Source organism: Candoia aspera, chromosome 3 (genome assembly GCF_035149785.1).
Source record: "Candoia aspera isolate rCanAsp1 chromosome 3, rCanAsp1.hap2, whole genome shotgun sequence".
Taxonomy (NCBI): domain Eukaryota; kingdom Metazoa; phylum Chordata; class Lepidosauria; order Squamata; family Boidae; genus Candoia; species Candoia aspera.
This window is the reverse complement of record NC_086155.1, coordinates 8,941,933-8,967,966: the sequence shown is the minus strand read 5'-3', so window position 1 is coordinate 8,967,966 and position 26,034 is coordinate 8,941,933. Positions and strand designations below refer to the sequence as shown.

General features: G+C 44.2%; 1 protein-coding gene across 1 annotated transcript in view; it reads right to left on the bottom strand.

Annotated features, from left to right (window-relative positions):
* The window catches only part of LAMA5 (laminin subunit alpha 5), a 225,010-nt gene extending 202,850 nt beyond the window's left edge, over positions 1-22,160 (bottom strand). Inside the window, exons 1-2 of the mRNA XM_063298768.1 lie at positions 21,507-22,160; positions 6,150-6,302 (exon numbers count right to left, since the gene is read on the bottom strand). Of these exons, the coding sequence (XP_063154838.1) occupies positions 6,150-6,302; positions 21,507-22,160 (807 nt within the window). The remainder of the gene's footprint in view (positions 1-6,149; positions 6,303-21,506) is intronic.
* Positions 22,161-26,034: the final 3,874 nt, after the last annotated feature.

Here is a 26,034-nt window from a genome sequence, read left to right as displayed (position 1 = left end):
AAGGGTTTTTCAGTCTGTGTTTTGCAGAACCACGAGAACTTGTTGGGATTCTGTGAGAGACTGAGAGAGAAAAAAAATGCTCCAATGCAGCCAATTTTCTTTCACCAGAGCTTTGCCTCTTGAGTGGGACAATTCTGGGATATATCTCCCTTTTGGGGGAGATGGGTGGTAGTAAAATTTTAATAATAATAATAATACTAATAATAACTGTTGTTTTAAACTAACCGCAGCGTGAAAAACTTTGAAAAACCCTAATATATATTCTGACATATAATGAGCCACACTGCACAATGTGATATGCTTGACTCTATAGCTAAGTATGACTTGAAATGTTCCATTGTAATACCTCCCCATCTTTCAATCTCTTCCACCACCACCCAAAAAAAATTCCCACTGTAGAACAATTAATAAATGTCGGGAGTTGAAAGGTAGTTTTCTGGGCAGGGTGTTATGGCTTCTTAGACCCTCTGCTAGATTAATCTGCTAGATTCCTCAGGGAAAATTGTTTATCTTCAAATTCATTTATTTCCCATCTCTGTAAAGTAGTGTTTCTCAACCTTGGCAACTTTAAGATAGGTGGACTTCAACTCTCAGAATTCCCCAGCCAGCGCTGGCTGGGGAATTCTGGGAGTTGAAGTCCACCTATCTTAAAGTTGCCAAGGTTGAGAAATACTGCTGTAAAAGATGGCTAGAAGCAATCAGCGTGATAGCATTTTACTGCTCAAACATAGTCTCCATTTATTTAAATAGAATAGGTAGGCCAACTGCTCCCAAACCACTTTGGAGACTATGCTGTATATTTATAGCAATGATTTATTTATTAGATTTATACCCCATCTTCCATACAGGAGCTCAAAACACTGAATGTACTGCCTCCTCCTTGTTCCCCAGTACAACTACCCTGTGAAGTAGGTTGGACTGAGCAAGGCCGTGGAGACTTGAACCCGGGTCCCCCCCAGTGCCAGGCCAACCCCTTACCACTACAATAGGCTGGCTCTCATATGAAATATAAAATACAATGAGTAGAGAAATGCATGTTGCTTTCTAGCTTATGCCTTGGAATGACATTACTGAGTCGGAAAAGGCGCTACTATGAATTCCTGACACCACTGAAAAAAACACACTAAGCACATTGCCTGGAGCTCCTGTACAAAGTGGGAGAGAAATCTAGCCAATCAATCAATCAATCAATCAATCAATCAATCAAAAGTATTTTCTAAAAAGAGTCTACTGGCACCTTCCTGAAGCTGGTCATCCTCTAGCCCAGTGTTTCTCAACCTCAGCAACTTTCAGCTGCGTGGACTTCAACTCCCAGAATTCCCCAACGTGGGGAATTCTGGGAGTTGAAGTCCACGCAGCTGAAAGTTGCTGAGGTTGGGAAACACTGCTCTAGCTAACATGCTGGGAACATCTGAGGCTTTTGACACTCTGTCATTCAAACCACATTCTCAAGCTGAATGCCCAACACAGGGAATTCCAAGGTGGCGAGCGGCTGGGAAGCCCATTCTTGCCAGCAACTTCAATCACATTTGAAAGAAAAGCAGAGTGCATTGGTTATTGTCAGGTCTTTCAGCCATCAAAATCCCTCTCCCAGGAGATGGCTGTTGCCCCCCTCTCCAGGCCCCTGTTCAAACCGGCTGCCCAGCCTCTTCATGGGTTGAGACTTTGTTTAAATATTTAACTAGCAAGTTTCAGACCAAAGCTGCTTGCTTTGAAATGAAAATGTGGCCTCCTTATCCCTGAACGGTCAGTTGAAGTCGGAGCTCCACGGTCACCAAGCTGTAAAAACAGCTGGAAATTATTTCAGCCCTTGCAGAAAGGAAGCACCATCTTTTGGGGGAGATTTTTTTTTCGTCCTGCTAACAGGACAGAGGATAGGCAAATGTCAAGTCCAAAATTAGTTTTCTATTCCTCCCACACTGATAATAACGCAATCACCCTAAAGTTTATTATATTTATGCAGAATTTGCATTACAGGTAGTCTTTGCTTAACAACCACACTTGGGACCAGAATTTCGGTTGCTAAGCAAAGTGATCATTATCGAATCCAATCTGATTTTACGACCTTTTTTGCAGCGGTCATTAAGCGAATCACCATGGACATTAGCCAAACCATGTGGTCATTAAGCAAATCATGCCGTGCATCTGTTTTTTCACAAAAGGAAATAGCAGCCCAACTTGTCAGAAGATTTATTTTATGGGCATTTCCTTGCTAAAGTTTTCTATTTCGTTGTATTTTTATAATACACTGCACTGTATCTTCTTTTATGCAGTCTGGTGCTGTAACCTTAAACAAAGTCAAGTAAATTGGGCTTTACTTATATAAAGCCACTTTAAAAAATAATCTATTAATCTCTCTCCCTATGAGACGTCTCAGTGTGTTAAGATAGCCCACATTTGGGGCCATAACTATCGGTTTGTAGACAGGAAATGAAAGTCAGCAGACCACCTGATTCTTTGCATATTTAAGGTCCTACATTTGGTTGTGGCAGGCCTTCACGGACTCTGACCACAAAGCTTGATCTAAGACTCAACTATGAGGTATCAGCAATTCACTCTGGAGTCACTTCTTGACTGGCCGTTATCTGCTGAGGGAAGTGTGAACTTTCAGTTGTTCATCACACTTGAAGGAAATATCTTGAAAGCACCACAGTCCACACAATCTCACCAACAAAAGCTGGGCCAATATTGACTTTATATCAACAGCAAGATTCCAAACCTATTCTAAAGGGCAATTAACTCATGAGGTATGTCCATTCAATGCATGGAATACATCAACGAGAAGCACTTTGGTTATAGCTCTCTTAGGAACCATGTAACCCTTGAGACAAACAGGGGGGTCAAACAGAAAAACTTGGTGTATAACAAACAGAAAATGACACGCTTATCCTGCTTCATATTAAACTATTTTTATAGGTGTGGTATTTTTTTCTTTCCAAGGAGAAATGGCCAAGCAGTATAAACTTGATGGCACGATTTCCTTAATTGCTAGTTTTCAAAAGCCCCACCAGGAATCTTTTTGGGCAGAAAAGCAAGATAAAGTGCTTTAAATCAGTGTTGCTCAACCTTGGCATCTTTAAGATGTCTGGACTTCAACTCCCAGAATTCCCCAGCCAGCTGGCTGGGGAATTCTGGGAGTTGAAGTCCAGACATCTTAAAGTTGCCAAGGTTGAGTGACACTGCTTTAAATAATCAATGTGAAGGTATCCTGAAGTGTAAAGTATATGGCACTGTATGAGTCTGCTTAATCGATGTGGTGGTGCAATGGAATCTATGCAAGGAACCAAGAGCATCAGTTTGACAAAAGCAGCATTGTGCTGTTGTGATATACAAGGCTTGCCCTTTGACATCGCACACACATCCAAAGGGGGCCAGGGCTGGCAACATGATGCTGCTTCCAGACCAGAGACTGTCCTAAATAAATCTGAGAACACTTTCCAAAAAGATAATGCTGTTATTTATATATCCCGCAATACAACTCTGCATGGGTACCCAATATACGACTCACGCTTCGGTCAATTTTTTGTCTAAAAGCCAATAGCTGATCAATAAACCAGAGGAAGCTACAGAATTTTTAATATGCCTTAGAGTGACCTTCAAATATCTGTGATCACAAAAATGCTCCCTTGTCTTCCTTAAAACAACAGAGGTACCTTGATCAAGAAGTTTGCTGTAGTAGGTTAAATACTACTTTTTTTCTGCATGTACCGTGTGGCAAAACTAGGCCAGAAATGGCTTCATTTCTTCTAAGTTGATTTGGGAGAGAAATCAATACACTCACAGCTACCTTCACAAACTGCTAATGAGTTTTCCCGTTGAAGTTCTATCCTCTCTTTTATTTGTTTGTTTGTTTAATTTATATGGCTGCCCAACTCACAGACGGTGACTCCGGGCAGCTTACAAAATTAAAATCCACAATAAAAAAACCCACCAACCTCCCAAGGCGGCAGCAAATCCATTCACACCAGCCACTTGATTGGCTGGGGGTCCCCAGGCCACTGGCAAAACCACATCTTAAGGGTCTTCCGGAAAGGGAGCAAGGAGGGGGCCAATCTTATCTCTGAGGGAATGACGGTCCAAAGGGAGGGAGCCACCACGGGGAAGGCCCTTTTCCTCAGCCCCACTAGATGTACTTCCCTGACTGAAGGGACCCGCAACACACCCTGCTTCCCCACTCTGGTGGGCTGGGTGGACAGGCCCTCAACTAGGGTCTGTGTCTCCCGGGGCAAACATGGATTCCACACCCATTTTGGTGCCCCCCCCCAGTGCTCAGTTTGGTTCTCCCCCAGCGCAGTGCCCGGGGCACATGCCCCGGTTGCGCCCCACTAGTTGCAGCCCTGCGGGTGGATGTAACTGGGGAAAGGTGGTCCTTCAAATAACCAGGCCCCAAGCCATGTAGGGCTTTAAAGGTGTTAACCAGCACCTTGAATTGGATCTTACTAGTTTCTTTTTTCTTTTTTCCTGTTAATAGGGTATCTTAGACATCAGGGACAGGGAAAGGGATTATGCTTCATGCCATTTCATCAGAGGACCAATTGATTATGGACAGCGGAAATACTATTTAATTATTTCACACACAGTGTCATTAAATAATTAATTAATTAACATACTGATGTTACGGACATCGCTGATGAAGGGGTGGGGGGTCCTCTCCAGGGGGAAAAACACACGTGCAGTTCTGATTCTCTTTGCCTCCCTATCAAGAGATCTCTATCAAGGGTTCACACACACACACACACACTCATCCCACAATACTTAAGTTCTTTTTATTGCAATTGTCGGGAGATAGAGCGAAGAACCACGCTGAGATCAGAAGCTTTAGCTCTAGTGTTTATTGTTCTGCTCTACAATACAGAATCCTGCTAACCAGAGAAAGTACCAGCAATTCCTACCAGAAAAGCTCAGAAGGCCAAGGCAGTTCCTTTCTGGATCTCTTGATAGGGAGGCAGAGAGAATCAGAACTGTGCATGCATTTTTCCCCCTGGAGAAGGCCCCCCTCCCCTTCATCAATGTCCATAACATCAATATGCAAAACAGTCCATGCACAAACAAGCTGGTTTTGGGGGTTCCTGCCCAAATCAAAACACATGTGCAAAGTCCATCCATGGAACAAATAGGGCTATTTTATCCTGGGCATTGACCAAAACTTATTTATTCCAGGCAGAAGTGTTCTGGGGAGGGACAAGCAGAAGCACAGGTGATAACAGGTAAGGGGACATAGAAGAGAGAGGGAAGTGAAGGTGCTGGAGGATCAAGGGTATAAAGATAGCCTTGAAGAAAGTATGTGACAGCCATCAGAAAAACATCAACTTAGTCTGGATTCTCTTGTGTATATGAAGTGGGAAAGAGGAACTTCATCAGGCTTTCAAGACTGTGCTGTTATAACCTTTATCAACAGAGTTCTAGTATTTCTTATGGTGTCTGTTTCTGGAACTGATCTGGACTGATGGGGTTGTGGGAAAGCTGGCCTGAGGGACATGCCATGTTGGGGCAGCAGCAGAGAGGCTGAGAGAAGGGAGGAAAGTTCTGGGATGGTGGGCTATCATAGAGAGTAAGGAAGATGACCTTGACAAATATAGGCAAGATCTGTTAGCAAAGTGACAAGAGGAAAAAGATGGCTTAAGTCCAAACCAAGAAGAAGGCATCAGACAGACACCTCCCTAATTCACAATGGTATGGCGGGGGGAGAGTAAAGTGTTAGAAGGCCTGGCAAATCCAGCATGCCTCATTAGCATATGGATGGTTGCTCTAGGATGGAAATTCTCTATGCTATTGAAGAAGCTGTTTGTTGCCACTCCCACTTCCTGCTCTCTCTCTCTTCCTCCTTCTTCCACCCAGGGAGAAGCAAGCATGCTGCTCTGCTCTCCGTTCATCAGGGCCATGTGCTCAGGCCTTGATGAAGGATTCTGCCCCTTTCTTTCACACAGCCCTCGGCAGCAAATAGGACTGATAGTTTAGGGCAAACTAAGTATTTAGAAAGAAAAGAAGAACAAAGGAACTTCATCTTTTCCACCAAGATGGATGTAACAGAACCAACAACAAAGTCAGTAAGATATTCTTTTACTTATCTTAACCTAATCTTATCTCTTATAAGAAAGCACACATTTACTTATTTTGCTAGAAAGCAAATAATCTATTGCATCACATACCTGTCCCAGATCTAAGGTGACATTGACCTCGTTGAATTCCAGCCTGCGAGACAGAGGCGGGCTCTGCCACCAACGTTCGGTCCCATCAATAGCATTAGTGATGGGGTGGGCTTTGTTGCTGTTGGCTGAAGAACAGATGTCACAGTACTGCCCCTGTGGCCAAAAGACAATAAAATACAGAAAACAAACGGTCAGAAACCCCAGAGAAAAGCATGCATTTTTGTTCATGGGAAGCTACATCCACCATCATTTACCAGATTCAGCATACAATGATTGGTCTAACCCAGTTGTACTTCAAAGACTAGTAGTTTAGGGCTATTGTATATAGCCTGCAAAATCCCAGTCCCCCATTAGGTGGCAGCAAGCGTTTGTTATCTCTGACACCTAGTGGTCATTTGGATAACAGCAGCTAAGATATAATACAGTAACCCAAGTTTGAAATGTTTTCAAAATAATATCTCAGTAAAGGGTAAAACATGTTAGCAGTGTTATTGGCCTTAAGTTCTAGCAGTAAAATGCATCAGTGCCTTTGTCTTGATTTGCTGGCCAAACAGCCACCTTTTCTAAGGCTCTTTTCCTCTCTTATGAATGCAATGACATGTTTTTAAAAAATAAAGGATGAAGAAGGATGCATTTGTCAAGTTTTAGTCTTATTATGCCATTCTGAGGGTCTCACACGGGATTGTCCAGGGAGCATGTCAAAAAAGTCAAGATGGCAACTGCAATTGTGTGATCAAAGCCCAAGTGCTTTTTATCAGCAATACATGTACAAAAGGGGTGGGGCTTTGCATTTCGGCAGATGCCATCTTGAATTTCTCTACCTCCTCCCACCAGACACACCTGATCTCCCAACAATTCAGACCCACATCTAGAGCTTTGAAATGCAAGCATTCTTCAGTATTTTAAAACTCTCTCTGAGGAAATGAATACGGTGCTTTATCTCTAGAGCTGATTCTAAATTACAGTAAATGTAATTTCTTAACAGAAGACGAAACAGGAATCTCCCCATTTTCTTTCCTTAATTCCCAATTTATTATTTTTAAGAGTATCTCGCCTTCTCAGGGAGCAGACTAAAACTTCTAGCAAAAAAAAGGAAATAAAAAGAAATCCTCTGTCATGTTGGCAGGACAAGAATGCAAGCAGGAAACAGGGGAATAATTGCTATTCTGACTGGACTGGAATCAAAAGTATGTTGGACAAAGAACTATAAAATACAGCATGGGGATCAGTTTAGAATGGAGAAGAGTCTTGTTTGCAAAATAAGCCACTACAGAAAGAGGAAAGAAAGAAAGAAAGAAAGAAAGAAAGAAAGAAAGAAAGAAAGAAAGAAAGAAAGAAAGAAAGAAAGAGGGAGGACCATTGCCAAATTACACTTGTTCCAGAATTCAAATCTTGACATTCCTATCAAGCCTGTGTTCTTACATTTATGCTATGACACAATATTGTTTATTTTAAAGCCATCCCCAGTGCTTACATAAAGACAGGGTATACATTAATTAATTTGGACATTTGCTAAGCATGTTGTGTGAGAAACCCACCCCTTTCTCAAATAACATGTAGCTGAACAAATCATAGCTTAGCTTGATTTGTCAATCCTATTAATATCTATGTCAGTGATAAACCTTGGGCTGCTGTCATTGGTGAATAAAAAGGAAATCGCAGAATACTACTATCTCCTCTTAGCAGAGAATATGAATTCTCAAAGAGAAAGCTAAAAGCACAAGAAAAGGGAAAAAAAGAAAAACAGAAAAGAAAGAAAAAAGATATAAAGAAGTGGCTTTCAGTATTCTTCACAGCAGTTATAAGAACACTTTTTAACCTCTCTCTAAAGTTACATCATGATTCCCTTCTTTCTATAATCTGTCCTGTCTAATCATCAGAACCTAGATGATCAGCCTAGACCCACTGAGGCACTTGTCTTCACCTTCTAAGCACATCCAAATCCTCTCTCCCACAGAGCAGGATTTCATAAAATGGATCATGTACTAGGACAAAGACATTCCCAAAGAATGAATGAGTGCCTTGCAGTGAAATACCTAGCACAAGAGCTTCATCGGACTGCTAAAAATAGCAGCAATAAGAGAGGAGAGAATAAAAAGGGACTAATTCCCATCTCACAAAGAGCTTCTATTGGAAAATCTGAATTAAAAACACCTTCCCAATGTTCACCTCCTGTTCTTCTGTTGTATGCTACCACAAATACACTTCTAACACAAAGCGTTTTAGAACTTCTATTTGTCGTGTTTCTCCATTCCTTATATGGCTTTTATGGACAATCAAGCACAATGCCATAACAGTAAGACACTATCCCAGCTGTCAACTGTGATGTCTACTGCTACTGTAAAAGTCCTCACAGGATCAGGAAGCAAGGTACAGCTTCCACTGTCAGTGCTATCCTATAATATCTTCCACACAAAGCTCCAGGATCCATCTAGGGTTCAGAATAAATCAGGGTATTCTAATTCCTTTTAGTTGTGATGGAATCCTGCTAGACACACCTCCTGAAATCCATCAGATTTCTTTGTCCAGGCTGTTTTCTCCACTTCTCCAGAACAGGCAGACAGAAGTGGAACTACAAGAGACCCTACTAGTCGATCCATCTTCTCAGGGCCTGTTAAGACTGGTCTCAATCACTTCTACGGGAGCCGAGACATGGACAGTGGTCAACAGAACAGGAACAAAGAAAATGGCTCTGTGCAACAAATTAACCAAGTTAAATGGAAGACCATTCAAAAACACTGGTACAGAGTACAGTGGTCATGTGTGCTGACAAACAAAAGCTGATTTAAAAGAGCATCACCTCTCCTTCATCACTACATTTGTTACCTATAGGTTTCTGGGTACAACGAAATTCATAACTTGGGTCCTGGGAAGCTTCAGGGTTGTCTTCTCTAGAAAGCATCTGCCTGTTCTACACCTTGGACTCATGAAGGTAAGTTGTATTTCCCCACCTCACTGAAGCTAAGGGGGCAGAGATCCAAACATTCCTTTTTCATATCTGCCCCAGCCCCACAGAACAGCTTGCCCTGCCTCCAATGTAAGGGTGGTCCTCTCTTTGTTATCATTCAGTAGAGCAGTGTTTCTGAACCTTGGCAGCTTGATAATGTGTGGACCTCAACTCCCAGAATTCCCCAGCATCTCAGAGTTGAAGTCCGCACACCTTCAAGCTGCCAAGGTTCAGAAACACTGCAGTAGAAAAATGAAAACAACACTTTATCCATGGACTTAAGTTCTTGGAGATACTGTTCACATACTATACCAGCTGGGTTTATCTTTTATTTTCATTCTTAAAATAATGTTGGGGTTTTATGGTTATTTTATACTTGTAAGCTACCCAGAGCCTTATGATTGGGGAAGCAAAGAAATAATGTAAAATAGAAATAAAAGAATAAATAAATGCCAAGTGCTATATTCGGACAACATACTAAGTTGGGTGTAATTGGGGAGCAAAAATCTTTGTTTTCTGTTTTGTTTCAATTTTGACTTAGTCGGCAGTTCAACCCCAGGCATTTGGTTAATTTATGATTCAGTGTCTTACGTAGCCCAGATAAATGGGTTAATCCAGTCACTATGTTAACCAGGTTGTGTGAACCCATCCAATGTGATACATCCTAAGTACACAATTTAACACACCTTCTTTGTGAGAAACAACTTCCAGTTTGGACTTCAGCATTTGCAGCTAGACTGATCCAAATTCAAACACACTGTTTGATCTCTACTCAACACTTTAATCATAGGAAAATTATGAAGATAAAGAAGAAAGCTAAGTGTTGAAGTGATTAAAAAAGAGTTAAAAATAATAACAAAGCTTTTTAAGCTAACCTTCATATTTCTTTTGACAAAGTAGAAATTACATTCAAGAGAAAATTCACAGCTGGCCCTTCTAACAGCCTTAGGTAGAAACAAGAGCTAACACTTAGGTAGAGAAAAGCTCTTTCAGAATCCATCTGCTGAGCTCTTCCAGCTTCTAGTTTAGTTTTGTTAATGGGTGATATATGATATCAAGCAGATGAAAGGGTCAGACAAGCTCAATTGCTGAAACACAGACTCTGCAGTTTATTACTGTTGTTCCAGACTACTGAAATGAAATATGCTGCCCTTAATTTGCTCCACACCTCCATCTCTGCCTTAGTCACTAAGGGCCACAGAAACCTGTAACTGGAATTAATGAAAAAACACGATCTTTCGATTAACAGCTCTCATTTTGCTTCCTTTTTTTAAACATGTCAGCTATTTTGGGAAAGAGCCAGCCACCTAATGATTATACCAGGCTGCCCAGCAACAAACCCGTCCATCAAATAAAGACCAGATGAGAGAAGAACAGGAAGAAGGATCACAAACAAATTTAATTTGGGAATCTTGAAAGACAACTTTTTTTTTTAATTTAGAAATTGATGGTAGGGTCCAAGAGAGATAACTTCATTGAAACTAAGCTGTATTTTTGGATGATGATCATCAGTCCACTCAAGAGGTTCCACATAGCTAGTTATAAGTTAAATAATCCAAACAATAACTAATGATCATCAAACACATATGGCAGCTTCAAATGCTAAACTAATTCCATGTACACCATAACACAGCAAATCCATGCAGTGCTTAGCACATCCCCTTTCCCAGCCTGTATCTCAGTGACTTTCTGGTAGCTGGTAGGCCACCAGAGTTGCATGGTGGCCAGAGCACTCATCTTTTTCCCCAGCCAGCCCTTTCTTTCACCAAAGAACTCACAAACACATGCTTGCACAGAACTAGAGCAACAAAAACAAGCCCGTGAGAAGTTACTCCCGCCATCCACCTTGATGTCCAAAGGCTAGAAAGGGAGTCAACCATCTGCTTGCTCATTAACCCTGATGCAACCAACTTCAAACACTTGTGAAGCCATGGCTAAGGAAAGGTAACTACAAGCAAACCATGGTTTCACATTGTAGTGAACACTTTCAGGCTTAACTACAGTTTCAGCTATGGCCAGGGTTTGGCCCATGCATGTTAACTGCAGTACAGCTTAATATGCTGTACAAACCAGCCTGCAATATTTACATGGAGCACGTGTTTCCTCAGCTGTCATCCATATCCTTTGAACAGTCAAGAGAAGTGCTAAAAGAAGAAGGGAACGCTCGCCTTATTGGGCGCAGCTTTCTTGCTTGACTTTTGCTGACTACAGGGGGGAGCTAATCAACCCCACAAACTCCTTCCATGGTTTGTTTTTTGGAAAGTACAAAGGAGGTGTCCCAGACTGTTCCCTTTGACTAAATGACTCAGAAACCATGATTTGTTCGAATGGTTCCGGTTTGAGAGAAGTCAGGGTTCAAGTTCCCAAACCACAATAAAGAAACCATAAAAAGAATGTTTATAATTCAAGTGTTCCCCCTGGCATGAAGAGCCGAACAATTTAGCAGCCTTACACCAGCCCATTTATTTTGTGCACAGTAAGTCAGAATTCTCATAAATTCTAGCTTATCGGGATGCTGAAACACTTCCATGGAGTATGTTCAACTTGGACTGGAATAAAAGAAACCCATTAGTTGCCCTTTCACTAAAGCCTCTGAGTGGGAAAAACGCCGCCTTTCCCGAGTTTCAGTAGCAAAATCTGAAGTAACATTTCCAAGGATTATGTTCCTATTCAGAACTCAAAATAAAAGGCCAGTTTTCAGGAATGCTGAACTCATACATTGCCCTGGCAGCTGGACTTACAGAAAAACTCAGCACAATCAAAACAAGCAGGACAGAAGCTCTTTTGAAATTCAGCCTCCAAGTCTGACTGCAACTTGGAAACTAAGATTGTGCAAATCTATTGCTTGGGAAGTGTGCCAATTCACACAGCTCGCTCTGTATCCACTCTGGGGACCTTAGCTGCCCAGAAGCTCATCTGAATAAAGGGTCAGCATCAACTGTTCAGGCACCTTGCATCCAGAGATTAAGATTTTTCCATTCCCAGTTTCAAATGAGTGCGATGTTTGTAAAACCGGCAGATGGAGGGGTACCGCCAACACTTCCTTGTGTTTGTTGACCCATTCCCCAATGAATAGTACAGGTGGAAGAACACAGGCCATAGGCAGCAGGCATCTTAAACAGCAACATGGCAATCTTCAGGTCTGTCATCAAACTGCTATAAATCCCCACTCAACAAGACCAGGGAAGGAATTGAGGAAGCACCTCCCCTTCCCCCACCCCATCCCTATTCCTCAACAATGAAAAGGCTTTAGTAACTAATCCCAGGCACAAGCTCTTGAACTTTCTCCCTTGCAACAAGGGTTCAAAGTGCGGGAGGGCTGACAGCTAAATGGAAAAGACAACAGAAGGAACTGAGGCTCCAGACTGAAGATCGGTAGAATGAAGATCGGTAGAAAGGAAGTCACCGAAACCACTATGGCAGATCTAAAGTGAAGCAAAGACTATGTTGCAACTTAAAAGGTTGATACATTTACAGGTAGTCCTCGACTTACGACCGTTCCTTTAGTGACCGTTCAAACTTACAACAGCACTGGAAAAAGTGACTAGTGACCTGTCCTCACACTTACAATTATCGCCACATCCCTGGGGGCCAAATGATCAAAATTCAGGCGCTTGGCAACTGGCACGTATTTACAACATTTGCAGCATCCTGGGATCATGTGATCACCATTTGCGACCTTCCCAGCTGGCTTCTGACAGGCAAAGTCAATGGGGGAAGCCAGATTCACTTAATGACAGTGGTGATTCGCTTAATGACCAAGGCAAAAGAGGTCATAAAGTCAGGTGCAACTCGCTTAACAACCACCTTGCTTAGCGATGGAACTTCCGCTCCCAATTGTGGTCATAAGTCAAGGACTACCTGTACTGCAACATCTGTATTCATAGCGTAGAACCAAACATTGACGAAACCTTTCAGATTGCTATTCTTTTCATTCCCCAAACCCTCAGAAATTCTTTCCAACTAACCCATAATTGTCCTCAGTACAGTCAACCTTGAAATACTGGCAACCCCATGAGCTGTGAAATGGGAGGGTGTGAAGAACAGCACCCAACAACACCCTGCTGTGTTCAATTGCCTGGCACTTGTGAAAAATCACCACCATTTCTAAAACACTGCCACCATGACACCATCCTTCTGATCACAATATAAAAGAACAGGAATCACAGCACCATCATGGCAGGATGGCGCTACGGCTGAACCTCTGCGAAGGCCAGGCAGAGGGACTTCTCAAAAATAGGGGGAAAAATCCACCATGGAGCTCAGATGGAGGCACCAGAGGTGGGCCAAGGAGATCAGCTCAGCTGATGAACAGAGTCCACATGAAGTGCTGTGCCAATCCAGAAGCTGCGTAAAGACAACGTGTGGCTTGACTCGGAGGCCGCTATCCTTGCAGAAGGACAAGCACAATTTGTTAGCACAGAAATCAAAACTGTTCTTCTCACAGGGAGCTGTTGGTAGGACTGGGGGCTGAGAATAAGCCTGTGGGCACAGAATGGTCCCAAGGTCCCATGGAGACAGCTGGTATCTACCAGGACTGGTGAAGCAGAAGGACGGCACAGCTACGCTAAGGAATACAAGAAAAAATTAAGACCCCCAAGAGTCAAGCAAAGGATGTTTCTAACTCATGCAACTACATAAACGCCTCCCCTTTCTCTCCAAGTCACTGCCAGAAAAGGTGAACTGGGGCATGAAAGTTAAGATAAAGACAAGTGATATAAAACAAGTATTTGGTATGAATAGAATCACAGAGCTGGAAGTGGCAATTTATACTATGAAGTCCAACCTTCTGCTAAGTGCAGGAATCCAAATTAAAGTGCCTCTGACAGACGGCCGTCTAGCTAACTTCTGCACGAATGGATTCAGTGAATAGTTGCTCGCTGTTCTCTGGTTAAGAGCTTCCACTATTAAACCGTCCTTAACATTTGGAATTTTTTCTAATATTCCATTGTAACCAAAATCTATTATTTTGGGTCCTGCACTCTGGAACAACAGCGAAAGAGGTACAGGTAGTCCTCGCTTAACGACCATTAGTTTGGACTTGCAACGAGACTGAAAAAACTGGCTTATGACCGGTCCCTGCACTTATGACTGTCAGAGTGTCCCTGCGGTCACATGATCACGGTTTGGGTGCTTGGCAACCAGTTTGCATTTATGAGTGTCACAGTGTCCCATGGTCACGTGACCCCCATTTTCGACCTTTCCAGCTGGCTTCGGCAAACAAAATCAATGGGAATGATTCTGAAGCTGCCCAGGAAGGTTGCAAATGGTGATCACATGACCACGGGATGGTGTGATGGTCATGAATGTGAACCAATTGCCAAATGCCCAAATCATGATCACATGATCGTGGGGACGCTAGAACAGTCGTAAGGGTGAGCACTGGTTGTAAGTCGGCTTTTTCAGCACCGTTATAAGTCTGAACCATCACTAAATGAATAGTCATTAAGTAAGGACTACCTGTAGTAGAATCTTTTCTGACTTACGCATTTTATTAAAAGCCTTAAGCTTCTATGAGCTCCAGCAAAAGGTTACAAAGCTGATGCCTTTTAATAAAATTTATTGGTCGGAAAAGGTGCTACCAAGCTCCTGATTGTTTGCCACCATAGACAAACACAGCTCACCCCTACAATTCCTGTAATTCTGAAACTACATCTCTACTAGTGGAGCCTAAAATTGCTGCTGCCTTTTTTGCAGCCACATCATGCTGCTGACTCATACTGACTTTCCATGAAGATCTTCCAAGATCTTTTTCGCAAGTACTATTATGAAATCAGGAATCCCCTATCTGTGCATCTCCAGCCCACTTTGGGATCATGGGCTGCAAGGGGCTCTTGAAGAATTTTCTGCAGCTACTTGTGGTCAGGGAAGGAGTGAGCCCAAAGCTGAAAGTAATTCAGGTTCTCTTCAAACACACTTTTTTCTCATAGCCCACCAACTTAATTTTAACCTTTAATTTTAATTTTAAAAATTTCTGCTTGAAAATCAGCAGAACAGGGGTTCCCCGAGGCCTGAAAAATATTTCAAGGGTTCCTCCAGGGTTGAAAAGTTGAGAAAGGCTGGACTACAGGCTACTGTACATGAGAAGGCCTGAAAGAGCAGGTGAGGGAAAGATCGTAACGGAGGAAATCTATGTGGTCGCTAAGAATCAACATCAATTTGATGGCACATAACCATCACAGGCTCCTGGGAATACAGTAACTAAGAACGGGGCTTAAGACCACCCATGAAAAATACTAAAGGATGCAGGTTATCCACCCTCTTTCTAAATTACAATGTACTGTAATCTACTTCAGCAAAGGATCGTTACCTTGTCGTGGTGCTGGAGCTTGAGCACCTCAATGATGCCATGAGCTAAACCGTGAAGGGCCACCCAAGACGGGAAGGTCATGACAGAGAGGTCAGATTAAATGCGATCCCTGGGGAAGGTAATGGCAACCCACCCCAGTATTCTTGCCGTGAAAACTAAATGGATCAGTACAACCAGAGATATGTCGGTATACCATTGGAAGGTGAGACCCCCAGGTCGGAAGATGGTCAAAATGCTACTGGGGAGGAACAGAGGATGAGTTCAACTAGCCCCAGACGTGATGACGCAGCTAGCTCAAAGCCGAAAGGATGGCTAGCGGCCGACGGTGCTGGTGGTGAACGGCGAATCCGATGTTCTAAGGATCAACACACCATTGGAACCTGGAATGTAAGATCTATGAGCCAGGGCAAATTGGATGTGGTTATTGGTGAGATGTCAAGATTAAAGATAGACATTTTGGGTGTCAGTGAACTGAAATGGACTGGAATGGGCCACTTCACATCAAATGACCACCAGATCTACTACTGTGGACAAGAGGACCACAGAAGAAATGGAGTAGCCTTCATAATTAATAGTAAAGTGGCTAAAGCAGTGCTTGGATACAATCCAAAAAACGATAGAATGATCTCAATTCGAATTCAGGGCAAGCCATCTAACATCACAGTGATCCAAATATACGCCCCAACCACAGATGCTGAAGAAGCTGAAGTAGAACAGTTCTATGAGCATCTGCGGCACCTACTGGACAACACGCCTAAAAGAGATGTTATTTTCATCACGGGAGACTGGAATGCTAAGGTGGGCAGTCAAATGACACCTGGAATTACAGGTAAGCACGGCCTGGGAGAACAAAACGAAGCAGGACATAGGCTGATAGAATTTTGCCAAGACAACTCACTCTGCATAACAAACACTCTCTTCCAGCAACCTAAGAGACGGCTTTATACATGGACTTCCCCAGATGGACAACACCAAAATCAGATTGACTACATCCTTTGCAGCCAAAGGTGGCGGTCATCTATACAGTTGGTAAAAACAAGACCTGGAGCTGACTGTAGTTCCGATCACGAACTTCTTATTGCACAATTTAGGATCAGACTAAAGAGATTAGGGAAGACCCACAGATCAGCTAGATATGAGCTCACTAATATTCCTAAGGAATATGCAGTGGAGGTGAAGAATAGATTTAAGGGACTGGACTTAGTAAATAGGGTCCCGGAAGAACTCTGGACAGAAGTTCGCAACATTGTTCAGGAGGTGGCAACAAAATACATCCCAAAGAAAGAGAAAACCAAGAAGGCAAATGGCTGTCTGCTGAGACACTAGAAGTAGCCCAAGAAAGAAGGAAAGCAAAAGGCAACAGTGATAGGGGGAGATATGCCCAATTAAATGCAAAATTCCAGAGGTTAGCCAGAAGAGATAAGGAATTATTTTTAAACAAACAATGCATGGAAGTGGAAGAAGTCAATAGAATAGGAAGGACAAGAGACCTCTTCCAGAAAATTAGAAATATCGGAGGTAAATTCCAGGCAAAATGGGTATGATCAAAAACAAAGATGGCAAGGACCTAACAGAAGAAGAGATTAAGAAAAGGTGGCAAGAATATACAGAAGACCTGTATAGTAAAGATAACAATATCGGGGATAGCTTTGACGGTGTGGTAAGTGAGCTAGAGCCAGGCATCCTGAAGAGTGAGGTTGAAGGGGCCTTAAGAAGCATTGCTAATAACAAGGCAGCAGGAGACGACGGCATCCCAGCTGAACTGTTCAAAATCTTGCAAGATGATGCTGTCAAGGTAATGCATGCTATATGCCAGCAAATTTGGAAAACACAAGAACGGCCATCAGATTGGAAAAAATCAACTTATATCCCCATACCAAAAAAGGGAAACACTAAAGAATGTTCAAACTATCGGACAGTGGCACTCATTTCACATGCCAGTAAGGTAATGCTCAAGGTAGACTTCAGCAATTCATGGAGGGAGAATTGCCAGATGTACAAGCTGAGTTTAGAAAAGGCAGAGGAACTCGGGACCAAATTGCCAATATCCGCTGGATAATGGAAAAAGCCAGGGAGTTTCAGAAAAACATCTATTTCTGTTTTATTGACTATTCTAAAGCCTTGGACTGTGTGGACCATAACAAATTGTGGCAAGGTCTTAGTGGTATGGGGATACCAAGTCATCGTGTCTGCCTCCTGAAGAATCTGTATAACGACCAAGTAGCAACAGTAAGAACAGACCACGGAACAACGGACTGGTTTAAGATTGAGAAAGGAGTATGGCAGGGCTGTATCCTCTCACCCTACCTATTCAACCTGTACGCAGGACACATCATGCGACAAGCTGGGTTTGAGGAATCCAAGCCTGGAGTTAAAATCGCTGGAAGAAACATTAACAATCTCAGATATGCAGATGATACCACTTTGATGGCTGAAAGCGAAGAGGAACTGAGGAGCCTTATGATGAAGGTGAAAGAAGAAAGTGCAAAAGCTGGCTTGCAGCTAAACCTCAAAATAAAAAAACAAGATTATGGCAGCCAGCTTGATTGATAACTGGCAAATAGAGGGAGAAAATGTAGAAGCAGTGAAAGATTTTGTATTTCTAGGTGCGAAATTACTGCAGATGCTGACTGCAGTCAGGAAATCAGAAGACGCTTAATCCTTGGGAGAAGAACAATGACAAATCTCGATAAAATAGTTAAGAGCAGAGACATCACACTGACAACAAAGGCCCGCATAGTTAAAGCAATGGTGTTCCCCGTAGTAACATATGGCTGCGAGAGCTGGACCATAAGGAAGGCTGAGCGAAGAAAGATCGATGCTTTTGAACTGTGGTGTTGGAGGAAAATTCTGAGAGTGCCTTGGACTGCAAGAAGATCAAACCAGTCCATCCTCCAGGAAATCAAGCCAGACTGCTCACTTGAGGGAATGATATTAAAGGCAAAACTGAAATACTTTGGCCACATAATGAGAAGACAGGACACCCTGGAGAAGATGCTGATGCTGGGGAGAGTGGAGGGCAAAAGGAAGAGGGGCCGACCAAGGGCAAGGTGGATGGATGATATTCTAGAGGTGACGGAGTTGTCCCTGGGGGAGCTGGGGGTGTTGACGACCGACAGGAAGCTCTGGCGTGGGCTGGTCCATGAAGTCACGAAGAGTCGGAAGCGACTGAACGAATAAACAACAAAAACTGTAATCTAAATCACTTGTTCAACCAAGAAAACATGTTCTATGTGAATCTGCAAACCAACCCATAAGTGGGCTGATTGTTTATTGAAGATTCCAAGTTGGTAAAGTTTTGGCCACTTGTTACAAGAACTAGTTTCCTTCAAGCTGAGATCTATTCCTGGTGACTTCATGGACACAACCAAGATTTTTTTCTTGGCAGCAACCCAGAATTGATTTGCCATTTCCTTTTTCCAGGATTTTTTTTTTTTAGCTTACCAATCTAACCCTCACCTCTGGTATTCCCTAGAAGTCTCCTCTAAGTTGGCAGTATAGAAGTCCAATGAATGAATAAATGAACGAATGAACAAACGAACAAATCTGGCCTGAACTTGCTTAGCTCCCAACTCTAGACAACAATCAAACAGGTTTGGTATATGCCTCTATTCCACAGAAACAAAGTCCACCCTGTGTTTTGTTGTGGTTACTTCACTTCTCAGTGTGAACTGTTGCTTTCCCTGTGAGTACAGCCCAGTCCTTCTCACCCACCCATGGAGGATAAACTCCAGGTGTACCGGCATCGTAGCTACTTCCTGATCAAGCAGCAAAGCTGAGGCCCTGCTGCTTTAGTGTGTCTTCTCTCACTGGGAGAGGTTTCAGATTCCATTTGTTTCCCAACTACTCTAGTGGCCCTGACAAGATTTAGAACAACTCTGAGAAATCAAAACGGGGTTGCTCACACGCTTCTCCCCCTTCCTTTAACAAATTCCCTCCTGCAACTGGGATCGCCCCATCCCAGATGTCCAGGATTGCTAGCATTTTGACAAGCACAAGCTCCTTAACAGTGGCACACTTCTGCCATCCACATTCCTGGGAAATTCTTGGCCCCGGGTGCATGTGGCTTCTCAGTAAGGCCCCCTTTTAAGCAGACATTTACTTTGACATAAGCCTGTAATAATTGTTTATCCTTAACACACCCTCCACTCCCACCCACATTCCTTCAAACAATTGGAGGACTTCATTGCATCTAGATTCTCAAAATTCAACCCATCCCACTTAAGTTCGACAAACAGAAACTTTTTCCCCCAAAGCACCATGAGATAAGCATTGTAACAGCACATGCGGCGCACACTTGGTGCACTTTTTTCTCCAATCAGAGGTTCTGCCTTCTTGCAGAGCTTTAGAAAGTGCTTACATCTATTTGATCCAAACAAATGAAATGAGTCTTGACCCGCTACAAGGAATACTTCTATTATCATACCACCATCTTCAATTCTTTTATTTTAAAAGAAATGATTCATTGTCTCTCTCTGGACTAGGATAGCTTTGCACATCAGATTTGAAAAGATCCAAGGTGGAAATATTAAATATACGCATTTATAATACAAAACATAAAATGTAAGCATGTTTCATATTTGTATAAGGTTGATCTCTACACACTTTTCTAGCAGTGCACTTCATAAAAGCAAATATAGAAAGTAGCAGGTGGGAATACTTCTGGGTACTACTCATTTAATTCTATCTCAAGACCTTAAAAAGTTGATGAAAACACCATTTCGTTTACATACATGTTAACTTCCCTTTTCTTTAAATGTCTATTGCTGCTTTAACCTGGCACATTCTGAGGTCTTCACAGTAGATCCAGGTAAACTATGCAGTGCAATAATCAATTCAAAAACAAGTTAGAATATCCATCATTTCAACCATAGCCAATCTTAAATAAAACAGTACCCACAATGAGACTAAACCGCTTTACAGTACAGTATGAATATGAGAATCCTCTGAACACTTGGGGAAGGCAATATGTATATGTATATCTATATCTATATCTATATATATGTATCTATATGTACAATTACTGTTAACCGATCAATTGATCAATTTGTTTTTGCCAACCCAATGCTTCTTTAAAAAAAACTTCATACATCCAAAATTCATCACCCTAGCAAAGTCTGACACGTTTAAATGTTTTCAATTTCAGCAGAGAACTGCAGCAAGGGTTTTTCTATTCTTCCTGCTCAACAAGTCCAAGCATATTTTGTGACAAACAGCAAGCTGTTTTGTCTGCTCTTAAGTCTGAACACGGTCTAATAATGTACCCACAGCCATTTATGCAGCCACAGCTCTGAAAAAACCAATTCTCTCTACTGCCCTCCAAGCTTTCAGGGGATCTAATCCTGCTTCCCATTTCTCTAGATCTCCGATTAAGGTTTTTCTCCCTCGCTTAGCTACCCAGGCCAGAAATTCAGCTTAGCAAGTGATTTGTTGGTCTTTCTCCAATAAATATCAGGGGAGGAGCACCAGGGACCTTTTTTTCAAATAGGAAGGTGGTAAATGTGAAAAACCCCTTTTATGAAGCACTGAATAGACAGGCATCTGAGTGTGCAAACAGATACAAAGTGCAGGTTGGAAAGCTAGGATGTCCCAAAAGGGTTGGTGTGTCTGTCCTGTCGGTGGAGAATCAGTCCAGATGCAAGGAAAGTTGGAAGATAAGCATAATCTAGAGATAGATGGATGGATGGATGGATGGATGGATGGATGGAAGGAAGGAAGGAAGGAAGGAAGGAAGGAAGGAAGGAAGGAAGACAAAGCCACCCAGAATCCTAATTGCCTGGGCAAGTGGTGGGGACTGGGAAAGGAAGGGAATTCACGGCATGGCTCTAACCCATTCTTGCAAAGGGGAGCAAGATCTGGTTTAGATGAGTCATTTTTAAGACACCCCTTTCCTTCCGTCTTCCCTGGACCCTTTAACTCCGAAGTCCCAGGGCGACCATCTCCAACCTCCACACAGGAGACCGCCCGAGGGACGGCACGCTTTACGCTCTGCGGCAGCGCCGCGCGGAATCGCACGACCGACCGGGGGAACACGACTCCGACCCGCCGCCCGCACTTGCGGCGGCAGCTTCCCCTCCCGGGAGACCGGCGGGATAGATACCTGGATGGTCTGGTTGGGCTCCCCGCCCGAGACCGGCCCCCCCACGAGCTTGCAATACAGATCCTCCACCGGGCGGGGGGGGCTCCTCGCGCCGGCGTCTTCCTCGCCGCACGTCGCGGTGGCCGAGATCCTGGTGCCCTCGGCCAGGTTGAAGTAAGGCGGGTGCAGGCTGTGGCCGTTCACGTCGGCCTGGAAGGAGACCGGCTGCCCCGCCGCAGCCCCCAGCAGCAGCAGCGACAGCAGCGCGACGGGCACCGCCGCCGCCGGGCACCGGACCCGAGCGGCGGCGGCGGGCCGGCTCGCCATGTTCCCGGGGGCTTCGGCCGCGCTGGGAGGGATCCGGGCGAGGCTCCGCCACGAGAAAGGCCGCTCGGGATGACCCCGGGGACTCCCAGCCGGGGCGGCGGGGACCGAGAAAGAGGCTCCTGGCGACGGCCGTGGCTGGGCGCCCCGCAAAGTGGAGCCGAGCTTGCGGGCAGCAACCTGCGCCTGGAGCCTGCCCCGCTTGCCGCCGCCTCGCCGCTCCTGCGTGCGGCCACTTGGCCGAGAGCGCGGCGCGGTTCCTCTTTTGCAGCCGCCGCGGCGGCCCCGGGAGGGAGGTGGCGCGGGGAGGGAGGGGCCACGCGGGGATAAGCCCTGCCGGAGGCTGCCCATTGTTTTGGCCGCCCTCGCCGCGGCCCTTGTCCCGGGTTAACCCGTTCGCCCAGCTCCGGGCAGGAAGGGGGAAACAGCGGGGGAAACAAAGAGGGGATATCCGCACGCGCGCATCGCGGGCACAGGCCGCCGGGGTGCAGAAGAAGAAGCCGCCCGTTTGTGCCCTCGCCCCCCACGCCTCCTCCCCCCCTCCACTTTTTCCCCCCTTTTGCAAACGGCTGAGAAGAAGATCCAAGGCTCTTCCCCCACCCGGTGAGGCGAGTCCAGGCACGCTCGCTGAGGTTGCTTCTGCGCGCACGGGACGCGGGTTTCTTCGCCGGGCAAGCGCGTAAAATCTGGTGGCGATATTAAAGACGGTCGTGTAATGTGAGCCAGAAATGCCGCGGCTGTGACTTGGCTCTAAATTAGAACACGGCGTTTGCAAGCATGTTTTGACCCCTTTCCAGACCAGTGGAACCCTAAATGTCTCTTTATTCCATTCTAAATATTTTTTTAAGATTTGAAAAACAGTAAACCCAGGTAGGGGGAAGCACCGACCAACCTGGGCTCATCTCACCAAGCAGGGTGGGACTGTCAGCCTTGTGGAGTCCTTGTTGCTCTCTGAGCCTTGTTGTTTTCTGGCAGACGTTTCATTGCCAGACTAGGCAACAAGGCTCAGAGAGCAACAAGGACTCCACAGTTCAACCCTGAGCTACAAATATTCACTTCGATTGGTACTGTCAGCCTTCCCAAGTAGACCAGACAGGAAACACGACCAAATAAACTAATTCTACTTTATTGTAAGGCTAAATTAACAGAATCTTCCAAGTCTGAAAGTACAAATCTCCCGCACTCTCCTTTACAGCATGAGAAACCCTTCTGAGCATCTTTCTCCACCCTTTATGCAGCTGCAGGCTATGCCCTCTCTTATCCGACCTTTCCCTAAGCATCTTTTCGCCCATCTTTCAAGGTCCGTAATATACCATTACAGCATCCTGAGTAGTACCTGGATGGGAGACCGCTAGGAAATCTAAACTGTAGGCTAGACTGGGAAGTTGGAAAAAAAACCATTCCAGTGGAAGGCGGTAACAAACCAGTTCCATTTTTTTGTCAAGAATTCAAGGAGACAAGCTTGATTTGAAGGAGATTTCACTTACTTTAATTCACTTTTTAAAAGGAAGTGCATAATACAACTGAACCCGGGGTCAATACTGTGCTGTCTGTTGCCAGCCCCTCTAATTTTTCTGTGAAAAAGTTAAGTGCTATCATTGAGGACTGTCTTGCAGGAAGGCCAAAGTATGATGATCATCTCTGTCCATCTCTTCTCCCACGGAGGTTACTCAGTATGTTCATGTGAGTGCCCACAGCATCTCTGAGACCTCTGTGTCCATGAGGCCTTCCCGGCTGATGCTTGCAGGAGAGTACCTAGAAAAGGTTCTGAGACATGCTTCCCTGAAATGTGCATCCAGTCAGTTGCACCAAAAAGGGGTCCCCTGGATGCACATCACAGACCCCGTTCTACTTGCTCTTCCCAGCTGCTCCTATGAGTCAATGCACGTGAGAAGGATGGGGAAATCTTTCTGGCTGATGCCAGCAGTGGGCCAGGCCAAGCTTAAGCTGCATGGAGCCACCGCAGTGCTTATTATGTGGTTCTCATTCATACAAAGCTGCATGAACTGCAGGCACAACTCTGCTTTATGTCTCCCGAAATGTAGATTTGAAGGGTATTTTAAGGTCACTGAATCCAATACCCTCTCAATTTCTTCGGGTCATTGTTTCTCCCGCTGAATTGTTTTTATTATACAGAAGGGTATTTATTTCCTTCCTGTAACTTGAAACTATGACTTCACATCCCGCATTCTGCAGTGGTGAACAAGTCTGTATGGCATTCTTTTCGGTATTTGGAGAGCTATCATATCAGGGGTTTGAAGATGTTATCATATCTCTCTCAGGCATCTTCTCCCAAGGCTAAACTTCAGCAGTTCCTTTAGTCACCCTTCATTATTATTACTATCAGCTCAGAACAGTCCACTGCAGGATGAAGTCCTTTTCATTGAAAGTTACGGACATGCTGGCTTAATGTGCATTAGTAGATAAAAGTTTTTCAGCTTCTCAGTCTAGGGCTGAAAGAGAATGACTGGCCCATGATGTGGCTTCCATGACTGAGATGGACTAGAACCTGGGTCTTCTCCTCCTAGTCCAGCACCTTCACCACTACATCAAGCCAGCTTTGCCTTCATAGGATTTAGCTTCTGGGCCTTTGAACATCATTGTTGCCCTTCTCTGAACTTTTACCAGTTTGCCCGCTTCTTAAAGGATTGAAGTTGCTGAGAACTAGACACAGATACTTGAAGCAAGGTCTGATCCAGAGAAAAGCAACTTGGAGAGATTATTTTCCACAACTAGAAACGATACTTCTGTGGGTGCAGCTTAAAAGTAAAAATGCGCACAAATTCCACATCAGAAAGTGGTCATTGTGAAGTCATGGAGGATTTGGCAAAGAGGAGAACAGAAGAGACTATCAGTAGCTCAGGGTAATGAAACATCTGCAAGCAAACAACCAAGCTCAGAGAGCATCAAGAGCTCCAAAGAGGAAAAGCCAAGCAAGACTTCACATACCAGATGAAGAGGGCCAGAAAATGGAGAGCTGAAACTGAACTATGGGCTAGATATTCCTCATCACAGGAGTCAAAGAATTATGAGATTTATTATATTAAGGTGGATTGATGGTGAGTATGTTTTTAAATGCCTGCAGAAAATGAAGTAGGTATCTGAATGATCGTTCCGGTTCAAAATCCTGGATTTAACCTATAAAATAGTAACATATGGCTGCGAGAGCTGGACCATAAGGAAGGCTGAGAGAAGGAAGATCGATGCTTTTGAACTGTGGTGTTGGAGGAAAATTCTGAGAGTGCCTTGGACTGCAAGAAGATCAAACCAGTCCATCCTCCAGGAAATAAAGCCAGACTGCTCACTTGAGGGAATGATATTAAAGGCAAAACTGAAATACTTTGGCCACGTAATGAGAAGACAGGACACCCTGGAGAAGATGCTGATGCTAGGGAGAGTGGAGGGCAAAAGGAAGAGGGGCCGACCAAGAGCAAGGTGGATGGATGACATTCTAGAGGTGACGGACTCGTCCCTGGGGGAGCTGGGGGTGTTGACGACCGACAGGAAGCTCTGGTGTGGGCTGGTCCATGAAGTCACGAAGAGTCGGAAGCGACTAAACAAATAAACAACAACAAACCTATAAAAGCCAAGATAGTTATTTCATGGACTGTTTGTATCTGTTCCTCTCTTAAGAGACATTCTGCCCAGGTCCCCCATACCATTCAAAGTAAGACAAGGGGCAAGGGGGGTGCAACTGGAAAGAAACATGGTCTCTTCTACTGTGGCCCACCACCTTCCTGTTTGCACAGCCTTTCCGGCCCTATTTTTGTTGTGACTATTTTGATGCCAGATTTTGAACTGCCGGCTTCAGTGTTTATTTTGTGCTGAATTAATCTTCTGTTGTACTTTGGTGGTTTTATTTTGCCGCTGAGCGAGACACTGCCTACGGCCGTTGAATAACCAGCAGCCGTCCTGAGAAACAAAGGACCAATTCTTTTATTGTTGCACAGTGTAGAAACCACTGGGATGTCAGCACAAGTTTCTTGGGTGAATCAGACGGTTGCAGGAAACGTCCAACTGACATGCTAAGGCGAGCTTAAGCCGTTTCACCCTCCAGCTGCCTGAGTCTTGGCACAGGGCTGCTCGAGATGGTATTTACATGATGTCATGACTTTCAAGAGAAATTTTCATGTAACCCAAGGTGCCTCAGCCCCTCTTTGCAAAGAAGCGTTGGAGCACAGCAACCAAGCTCATTCAATTAGGAATGACTTCCTGGAGGGTTTTC